Source organism: Delphinapterus leucas, chromosome 7, assembly GCF_059928025.1.
Source record: "Delphinapterus leucas isolate spDelLeu-1000000601 "Yukka" chromosome 7, BTC_Dleu_Yukka2, whole genome shotgun sequence".
Taxonomy (NCBI): Eukaryota; Metazoa; Chordata; class Mammalia; order Artiodactyla; family Monodontidae; genus Delphinapterus; species Delphinapterus leucas.
Window position 1 is genome coordinate 52,482,924 of NC_143135.1, and position 10,560 is coordinate 52,493,483.

General features: G+C 51.6%; 1 protein-coding gene across 8 annotated transcripts in view; it reads left to right on the plus strand.

Moving 5' to 3' along the window:
* SLCO2B1 (solute carrier organic anion transporter family member 2B1) overlaps positions 1-7,468 on the plus strand; it is a 72,632-nt gene extending 65,164 nt beyond the window's left edge. For 7 of the 8 annotated variants that reach the window (XM_089915312.1, XM_089915314.1, XM_022593823.3 and 4 more), the window contains 4 exons: positions 1,313-1,476; positions 2,871-2,935; positions 3,260-3,380; positions 4,380-7,468. In XM_089915312.1, coding sequence (XP_089771438.1) covers positions 1,313-1,476; positions 2,871-2,935; positions 3,260-3,380; positions 4,380-4,560 — 531 coding nt within the window. In that variant the 3' untranslated portion in view covers positions 4,561-7,468. Of the gene's footprint in view, positions 1-1,312; positions 1,477-2,870; positions 2,936-3,259 lie in introns of all 8 variants that reach the window. The other variant, XM_089915313.1, reaches the window with a different exon arrangement.
* The last annotated feature ends 3,092 nt before the right edge of the window (positions 7,469-10,560 follow it).

Consider the following 10,560-nt stretch of genomic DNA (forward strand, 5'->3'; position numbering starts at 1 on the left):
GGTGGGGCCCCAGTTTTCCGGGCATCTCCTATTAGACTTTTCACCTGACAGGAAGGAGGTCTAGGACTTGTCCTCTGGCCCTGTAGCCCCCAACCTCAGAAAGCTGTGCTCCATTGCACAAGGTTCTGCAAACACCTGGCGGCCAAACCTTGTTTCAGGCCTCTGCTCGCCTCTCTGGGTTTGCCTCACTTAGTACTGAACCTGAGTATTTTTTCCTTCCTGCCAGCTCATAGATGCTCTCAGGACATTGTTTTCATTGTTTTATTTTATCCAGCATTTTAGATTGCTGTCAGCAGGATGACTGACAGGGCACCTAGTCCACCCTGCTTCTGGAAACAGCAGTCAGGTTCTCTTTCGTGTCCAGGGCTCTTCACAGTGTGGTCCCAGCACACACACACCCCACCCCCCATGCAAAGAGAAGGCCTCCCCTCTGCCTTCTCTTTGCATGCATTCTGCTCCCGACAGAAGGAAAGATTTGCTGGCTTCTTTCATGCCACTGTGATTTTACATTTAGCTTTCCCTCTACTCATTCCAATTTTCCTCTTGGTGAACTCCTATTCATTCCTCAAGACCCAAATCCAACACCCCTCTTTGGTGAAGCCTTCCTTGCGCCTCCCTTACCTGCTAAACAAGACTCCCACTGATGCTATCTGCCCCTCTCCATCCTGTGCTTGAATCTCTCCTTGAGAATCCACTCTAGGATCCAGTGCCCTGGAAGACCTCAGTAAAGCGGGAAGGGGGAACACTGAACTGGAAAATCTGAATTCCTTCCTCAAAAATACTTTGTTGCTTTAACTCCTTGCACAGAAAGTCAGGAATTTGGAACATTCTGACATCACCAGGTGAAAGAATGAGTGAGTGTATGTGAGTATATAAGTGTGTGAGCATGTGTGTGGGGTGTGAGTGTATGTTTGACAGTACGTGTGCGTATATGTAGTGAGTGTGTGTATGTATGTGTAAGAGTGTGAGTACGTAGGTATGTGTGTGAGTGTGTGTGTGTGTATGTGTGCTGTGTTGGGGGTGACTCTCTTCTAGTTCCCTCTCCCTGTCCTCTTCTCCACGTCCCCTCTCCCCACAGCCTCAGCCTGGGCTCAGCCCATTTGTGTGCAAACAGCCTGTGTCCAGCTACCTGTCAGGCTGCTCAAGCCATCCTGACTCAGGCAAGGGGTCAGAAATCCCAGCATCCAGCCAGCTCTGCCCCAGTTTGTGTGTGTCCACGGGTCTCTCATAAGCCTCCTGGGGCCTGACCCCTTGGCCAGCTGCTTGTCCTTAGACGTTTCTGAAGGCTCTTCTTCCCCCCTCCCCACCCTAGGTCTTCTATACCAACTGCAGCTGCGTGGTAGGGGGTGGCCCTGTGCCAGCGGGCTCCTGCGACTCGGCCTGCAGCCACCTGGTGCTGCCCTTCATGATCCTGGTCAGCCTGGGTGCCGCACTGGCTAGTGTCACCCACACACCGTCCTTCATGCTCATCCTAAGGTGAAAGCAGGGGCGTGCTGGAACCAGTGGGTACCACGAGGTTCTTAACCACAGGCAGGATAAGGGATCCTGAGGGAGGTGTTCGAAGAAGGAGGTGTCCTGGGCCCCCAAAGCAGACCAGGCTCTCACTGTCCTGTCTACGTCCTCATGGCAACTGCTGAGATGAAGTTTTCTCCCCATCTTAAAGATAAGAAAACTGAGGCTCAGAGAAATTCAGGAGCTAGCCCCGGGTCATGTAGCAAGTTTTGGGTGGAATAGTACTGATGCCAAGGCCCAGAGCCCAGACCCCTACTTTCCCCAGAGGAGGAGAGGCCACACCTAAGCCCCTGCCCTGGCCTCCAGTCACAGTGAGGAGGAAGTGGGGGAGCGTCACCTGACTCTCCGCCCCACCCGACCTGCAGTGAGCTGGTCACAGGTGGTGCATCTAGAAATCCAAACCCCATCAGTGTGGTCTACGACTCTTCCACTTCAAGTCAACAAGCACTAGGTGCCCACTGTGGACCCAGCCTGTGCTGAGCACTGCCTCTTGGTCCAAGATCTTTCTGGCCCTTGTCCTGAGGGTGCCTGCTGGGACTGACAAACTGTCGCCTGAGGCCATAAGAGGACCTCAGAGCAGGATAATTCCAAATTTTCATTATGCTGGGATTATTTTATTCCCCATCTGTTTTCTAGAAAATTAGAAGGGGGATGGAGCCCCTTACAATATTAGAAGGCATGTAGATCCATAAACCAGGCTGGCTGCAAGAGCAAAAGTAGAGGAGTCAGGTGCCCCAGCAGGCAGGCTGATTAAGAGAAGTTCATGCAGGCAGTGTACGGCACAAATTCCAACCCTTGACAGCCAGCAGCCGTGGGGTCTTGGCCGAGTCACTCAACCTGTCTAACTATCTGTCAGTTTCCTTACCTGTAAAATGGGCCTAATGCTATACCTGCCATATGCGGGGGACGTGGGGGCGCAGTACAGAATAACTGAGCCATGGTAAGCACTCCACAAATGCCAGCTGCTGGGATTACTTAGGAAGAGGAGCCAGTGATTGCCAGGGCACCCCAGGCTGAGACATCATAGTGATCAGGGAAGTTAAACGGCGTGTCTGACTGCCCAGCCTCAGGTTTTGCCAAGTGTAGGAGGAAGGGGAGAATTTGGTGGGACCAGGGAGTGGGGAGAGAGGGGTGTCTGTGACTGGCAACACAGGGAGGTCAGCACAGGGACCTGACGGTCGGTGGGTATAGCTGGGACCTGGCTCTACAGGTTGAAGGGAGTGTGGAGCCTGAGCCCCGCTCCCCAAGAACCTCTGGGGGCAGGCTGGTGCTGGGGGGTGGGAGAGAAGGGGATGGTGAGAGCCCCTTGAAGGCTGGAACCCTCTCAATCCTCATGTCACCCTGTCCCTGCTTGTTAGGGGAGTGAAGAAAGAAGACAAGACTCTGGCTGTGGGGATCCAGTTCATGCTCCTGAGAGTTTTGGGTAAAGAATGTGCTGGGGACCACTGGTCCAAGGCCCGGGGGGCACAGGGATGAGTGGGGCCCGCTCCCTGACCTTAGAGTTCACTGGCTCACAGGGTCACAGATCCGACCTAGGTACCCTGGAGGTGGGTGCGCAAGCAGCTAGACAGCCCATCAGGTAGACAGCATCCAATACCAGGGTAAGGGGTGGGCTTGAAGGCTGAAGACTTAATGGGCCAAGAGGCCCTCGGTGCCTCAGAGCCCTGAAGTTATATATACCAGGGAGTGGGCAGGGGAGGTACCGGGATGCCAGCTTCCATTGTTCCCTGAACACCTCCTCCTCCAGCCTGGATGCCCAGCCCCGTGATCCACGGCAGTGCCATTGACACCACCTGTGTGTACTGGGCCCAGAGTTGTGGGCGTCGGGCCGTCTGCCACTACTATGACCACGACCTGCTTCGAAACCGGTGAGACCGGGATAGGGGCTACTAGGGGGCTGTGAGAAAGCTTCTAGAAACACTCTTGGGGTCCCAGGCAGGCCACCAGCAGGGAGGGGAGGTCCACTGGCATCCACCTGCAAGGTGATCGGCGCTCTATGCAGTGCTGATCTCACCAGTCCTGCAAGCTAGACATTGTCTCCCCTTTTGATGGATGAGGAAAGTGAGATTTAAGTAAGTGGCCCAAAGTGACACAGCTGATAACTGGCAAAGCTGGGCCTCACCAGTCTGTGCTGGCTGAGTGAGGGGAGAATCAGGGGAGCAGCCCAGGTGTGAGAAAAACAGAGAGTTGGGGTGGGTCAGGAAGATGGCTCTATCTAGGACCTAGGAGGCCTAGGATGCAGGCCCCGCTCTGCCTCCCTCATTGCGAGACCTGCCTTTTTGGGACTTAATCTTCCCATCCATACAATGGGGAGCCCAAAGGAACCTGAAGGCAGAGAGGCTGCAGGCCCTGGGATGGATGGGCAGCTGGGGGGAGGGACTTACTAGCAGAGCTGGGAGTAGGGAGCTGTTCACTTCCAGCTCTGAGGAGTGCATGGTTCCAGGAGGGCTTCCTAGAGGAGGAGAAGTCAAGAAGAGTCTTGGTGAATTAGACAAACAGGAGAGGGAATCCTCCTTTTCTTGCGGCAAGTGATGTGATCCAGAGTTGCAACTTTCAGGCCCGCTGAGCCCTTAGAGGGACCCAGAGAGAGGCAGGGCCAGCCCAGGCCATGAGGCAGTCAGCACAGGGCAGGCAGGCTTCTTTGGAGCCTTTTCCCCCTTCCAAGGAAGGACCCCCATGGGGGTCAATTCTAGGGGCTCCCAGCCAAAGCCATGGTGACAGGGTCCACTGCCCTGGGGCTGGAGGCCTATCCCCCACAAGGCCTCAACATCTCCAACTACATAATGGGTGATGATTGCTGACGCCACTCTGCATCCAAGCCCTGAATGGGGAGGTCCTGAGTTCAAGGGTCACTTGCTCTTTCCCAGGTTCATCGGCCTCCAGTTCTTCTTCAAGACAGGCTCTCTGGCCTGTTTCGCCTTGATTTTGGCCATCCTAAGGCAGCAGGACAAAGAGGAGGGGACCAAGGCGACCATACCCAACCCTGGCCTACAGCAGCAGCTGTTAGCGTCAGGGGCAAAGAAGGAGCCTGAGGAATCCAGAGTGTGAGCTGTCCCAGGGCCCCATTCTGGCCAGGAGTGGCAGCCACGGCGAGTACCTCCTCTGGGCCCTTTGCCTGAGATTGGGGGTTGGGAGCCCTGTTTTCCAATTATGAGTCCTCCACTAACTTGCTGTGTGGCTTTGAGCAAGCCACTGACCCTTTCTGGGCCTTTGTTTGCTCACCTGAACCAAAGAGTTACTTGCGGGTTTGTTGTGTTGGCCACTTCTGAAGCTTGAGGGTCTTCCCCCTCTTCTCCCCCAGCCACACGGGCTGACCTGAAACCAGGCTTTCCTGGGTGGAAGGACTGCATATCTTTCCCCCAGGGCCCGAGGATAGAGAAGTGGACAATAGTAGGCCAGGCTGCCCCGCCTACTGGGTCCTGGCCCTGCTCTCCTGCTCACCTGGAACACCCTCTCTGAGCCTCAGCCTCCCAGCCTCCATCTCTGTCAGGTGGAAATGAACTTGTCAGCTTTCAGGCCTCTTCAGCTGTGACCATCTGTGTGGCCAGGACAGACTCAGGTCTCCTCCCCAGCCCCGCTCAGCCTGGACTTGGGGCCAGTACAGCCTCTGTTGAGAAGTGTCCATTTGGCGCCCCCTGGAGGCAGAGCCCTGAGCTTTGGGGAGCCGCCCCGGGGAGGGAACTGGTCCCACTCATGACATCCAGGCTAGGCAGGGCCTTCAGGAAGCCTGGTGTAAGGGCCCCAGGGGCCTTGGCTGTGCAGGGAGCCTCACTCTCTGGAGTCAGGAAATCCCAGCCCTTGCCCTCAGGCAGCCAGAGTCTGGGTGAGGCCTATTCTCTGCCTGGCGGAGAGGGGGACCCAGCTCCCACATTGGGGCATTTTCTAATTTCAAAAACCAAACAAACTCAGCATAGACTCACTGGTACCCATGCATTGCCAAGATTTCACACATTTGACCTGGGCCCACCAAAGCCACTTTGACTTTTGTGACTAGAATCCTAATTTCACCATTTCCTCCCAGGTGCCTGATTCTATGTCACCTGGGGTTGTGTAGACAATGTCTGGTTCTGTGACACCCACATTTTGGGGTAACATCTGGTTCTCTGTGATGCCTGGGTTGGCGTAAGAACCTGTTCTTTGTGATGCCTGGGCTTGTGATCTAGAAGCAATAATGCGTGGCTCTGTGTAATAAGTGGGTCTGTGGGATGCTTGGGTCTGAACAGAGAAGTCTTTGTCTTGCCTTGTCTTGTTTTATGGCTAGTCTTATCTGGCCTGATTATCTCTCTGGGACAGGGAGAGAGTTTCCCAATCTGCTTCCAGCCCAATCTAGTTGCTTGGGAGGCAAGAGACAGGGAGTCAGAAGCAGGAGCTTCCCAAATCCGTGTCCAGCCCTGTGCTGTGGGCCAGGGGGGAAGTTGGGGGTTTGGGGGCACACGTGGCTCTGGCCCTCTGGGCAGCTCTCAGCGGCAGGGCTTTGAGGCTATGCCACATGAAAGAAGAGGGAGGTACAAAAGTTCTAATTCCCATTTTTGTTCTGCTGGTTGATACCTTTAAATGTCTAACAGATATCTGAGCCTGTATTTATCAGTGCCAAGAATTTCAGAGTCTCTTCCAACAAGATGAGGCTGTTTGTATGTTCATATTCCTCCTCCTTCCCTCTTGTTTCCCAGGTTTTGCAGAAATAATCTGGAATTATAGATATAGCTTATTATTAAATTTGTTCTTGCATAATGTGTCTTCCGTTACAAAAATCCTTTCTTCCAAACTGCATTAAGGTTTGCAACAACCAGATTATTTCCAGTTATTTAGATTTAAGGTTTGCTGGATTCATTGCTCACCGTTATTTCTCATATATTACATCTTCCCCTACCTGTATATTCTGGTCTAATTTTTGTTCGGCTCGACTACTTTCTCTAGTAATGGTTTCAGAAGTAGAATAATGTCACAAGGCTTTCCCAGTCCTCACCTGTCCAAACTGCCATTCAGGTTTTACAGAAGAGGAGATGGTTCAGTAAGGATAAGCAACTTGCCCAACATCACACAAAATAAATGTCAGAGCCAGGATTAGATCTAGATTTTGTGGGAACCGACGCTTACACAATTTGGGGAGTCCTCTTTAAGAAAAAGAGCACACAATTAGGTAAAAAGGTGAATATTTACTTAGAATGAAAAAAGAAGTCAAAACAAATACATCTCACAATTCAGAAAAATAGCATAACATTTTTTACTAACTGCTGTGCATACCTCCAAAATTCTCCCCCTAACGGTTGGAAATATTTTCTATAGACTAGCTTCTGGTTCCATACATTTTAAACCTGTTTCTCCTCTGTTGTCTGTATACTTCCAGGGCCAGGCAGGAGAAAACACTTTCATGTCACAAGATGACCTCTGGATATGACACCTTGATGTCACAATGCCAAATGAGTTGGACTGTGGGTAGGAAGATTCCTAGAAGCCATTCTCTACACAGAGGTAGCTAGCAATGATTTATCTATTCATAGAGGTGACTGAGAACCACATAACTATATCCCAATGAATCCAAATTAAATTGATCCCCAACTCCACTCCCCCTTAGCATTATTCCAGAAATGTCCATGCCAGCTGCTTCACATAAAGGGAAACTGGGAAACAAGGACACTTGGAGTGGAAAGAACTAGCCATCTTGACCCATTGTGGTGAAAGTGTCTACCTTCGGAAATTTCCTGAGAACTTGACAACAGGAACATATTGCTGAAGCCTCTCCCAGGGCCTGGGTAGAGGCCGTGGTGCTCAAGCAGTCTTAGCTTCATGCTGAGTCTACCTCTGGGTTGAGCTGAGATTCGAAGAAGACGAGGTGCTTGTGCTTAAAATCATCCAGGCTGGTCAGGGAGGAGACTCCAGGAGTAATCACAAGAGAGACATGGGGCTGAGAGCCAGGGGTGGAACAGGTAAGGGCCAGCGACTTCTCAGGGATTCAGGGAGCAGCCCTCTTCCCTGACATGGCCTCTGGCCAATGAGAAGCCGCAAGCAATTACACCTGTGAGCTCACTTTCTTCTCACCCTGTCCCTGAGAGTTGGAGGAGAAGGCATTAAGTCTCCTACTAGATTCTATGGTGGTAAAATCTAGCAGAGAACAGGACTGGAACCAGAATGAAGATCCTGACACCTGGCCCGGAGTTCCTTTAGGCTGTAGACTCATGCTGGGAAGTTGCAGGGCAGGCAGATACCAGGGAGCCAGGAGCCAGGATTGGAGCACAAATAAACAAGGAGCAAGAACTGGGACTTCCCTGGTGGCGCAGTGGTTGAGAATCTGCCTGCCAGTGCAGGGAACACGGGTTCAATCCCTGGTCCGGGAAGATCCCACATGCCGCGGAGCAACTAAGCCCGTGTGCCACAACTACTGAGCCTGTGCTCTAGAGCCAGTGAGCCACAACTACTGAGGCTGCATGCTGCAACTACTGAAGTCCACGCACCTAGAGCCCGTACCCTGCAGCAAGAGAAGCCACCGCAATGAGAAGCCCGCTCACTGCAATGAAGAGTAGCCCCCACTTGCCGCAAATAGAGAAAGCCCGCGTGCAGCAACGAAGACCCAACACAGTCAAAATAAATAAATAAAATACATAAATAAATTTTAAAAAAACAATCCGCCTGCCAAGGCAGGGAATACGGGTTCGAGCCCTGGTCCGGGAAGATCCCACATGCCGTGGAGCAACTAAGCCCGTGCGCCACAACTAGTGAAGCCCGCATGCCTAGAGCCCGTGCTCCGCAACGAGAAGCTACTGCAATGAGAAGCCTGCGCACTGCAACGAAGAGTAGCCCCGGCTCACCGCAACTAGAGAAAGCCCGCACGCAGCAACGAAGACCCAACACAGCCAAAAATAAATAAATAAATTTATTAAAAAAAGAAAGAACCCACAGCACCCTTGCCATTCTTTAGACATGTTGAATTCTTTCCCCCTAACAAGCCCCTACATGTGCTCTTCTCTCTACCCAGCGGGCCTTCTTCACATCCCCACCCCATTGTTTGCCTCTCCATCCTGCTTCATGAAGTCCTGTCCAAACTTCCAGACCCAGCTCAAAGGCCACCACCTCCAGGGATGCAGCATGGTATAGGCAATGGGAGTGGGTGGCAACCACCTTAGGGAATCCATTAAAAGATATAGACTCTCCATTAAAAATGCACACAAACTTATACACAACTGTGCCCCTGATTTCAGAGGCTGGGGATCATTTGAAGCCTAGCTGTAGAACTCCAGTGGAGTGGAGTAAAAAGAACAGAGTTTTAGAGTCAGTCAGATTTGGGTTCAAATCTAGACTCTGCCACTGATTCACGGTGTGACCCCAAACAAGATTTAACTTCTTTGCCTCTCAGTTTCTTCACCTGTAAAGTGAGGTTGATCATTCCTGTCTCTCAGAAGGTATGAAGACAAAATAATGATAACATACTCATTCACAGGCAGTGTACCTAATGATCAATATTTGTAAGTTTCCTTCCCCTTTCCCTGTTCCTGAAAGGAGAACATGGGGGTGGAGTTGGGAGTGGGCAGTAAGGACAGGGGGAGGCACCACTGAGGGGAGGCACCACCCTCGCTCTGCCCTGCCCTGGCTGCAGCTCTGCTTGTCCCCTAATCTTTCTTCCACTGTCAGCCAGGGCTCAGCCTGCCCAGTCTTATCTCTCCCCACAGCCAGCCTGGGACAGCTTTTCTCAGCCAGATTTACATTTTTATTGATTTTCTTCCTTCCAGAGCAGTCCCTTCCTTCTCTTTCCCCTTTTGCTATAAAATGGGCTAACCCTGGAAGCAGCAGTTCTGGTGCTGGCCAAGAAGTGATGGTTCAAGGATAGATTCATTCACCATACATTCATTTATTTATTCAAACACCCAATCAACCAACAAATCACATGGCTGCTCTATGCCCCTGTGCTGGCACTGCTGGGGGGACACAGCCATGGGTCCAGTACAGGAAACTCCCAGTATAAGCAGACAAGCTGACACATAGTAATAAAAGCATGATTAGTCATATAGGAGAGGGAAGAAGAGGAAGCCATGTATTCTTCCTGGGGTCACCATGGAAGGCTCTCCAGAAAAGGTTAAATCAGAGCTGGGCTTAGAGATTAGGCAGGAAATTCCCAGGTAGAAAAGATGCAAATAGACATGAGAAACAATGGTATGAGCAAAGATAGGAAGGCACAAGAGAGCAGAGTGTGTCTGAGATATGGTACAAGAGCGATGTGGTTGGGATGTACTGCACGTGCAAGGCCATCAGGAGAGAGAGGAGAGCTGAGGCTGGATGTACCAGTGAGGACCAAGCCTTGAGTTCCAGCTGAAGGCTTTGGATGTCTTCCTGAGGGCAAAGAGGTGCCCTTGAAGCATTGACTGATGGATTATTCAATTGACTGGTTATTTTAAGCAGGGAGTGACATGACAAGATTTGTGTTTTAGAAAGGCTGCAGGCTGCACCCTGGGTGCTTTGAATGGAAAAGGGAAGCTGGAGGCCAAGAGCTCAGGCTGGACACTGGTGCTTAATCAAGAGAAGAAGTAGAAGGCCTTGAACCAGGTCATCCTTGAAGTGGGGACATCTAAGATGAGTCTTGAAAGATGAGTAGGACCATACCAGGTGGAGAAGTTGGGAACAGCGTCCAGGGAGAAGAAACTACACGGATAAAAACTCAGCATACAGAGAGCTCCTGGCAAGCTTGGGGAATTTTCCACTAGTTCGGCAGGGCTACAGTGTGGTCTAAGAGAAAGGTCATGGTGAGGCATGTAGCTGAAGAAATGGGTCAGGGCCCTTAGTTTCTCTCAGTATTCTCTGTCTCCTGAACCTAGACTCAGGTGGGAGAGGAGAGGGAACCCTGGCCACTTGTGCAGCGGTGACAGTGTGGAGCTGCCTCCCCTGAAGACTGAGAGAGGCTTTCCGTGATCACAGCACTACATTTTACAAAGTCCCTTCACACTTGATCCTCATGGCTTCCTGTCGAGGAATGTAGAAGAAGGACTATTGGCCCCATATAGCGGATAAATAATCTGAAGCCTAGAAAGCTACAGGAACTTGTCCAACGTTGCTCAAGAG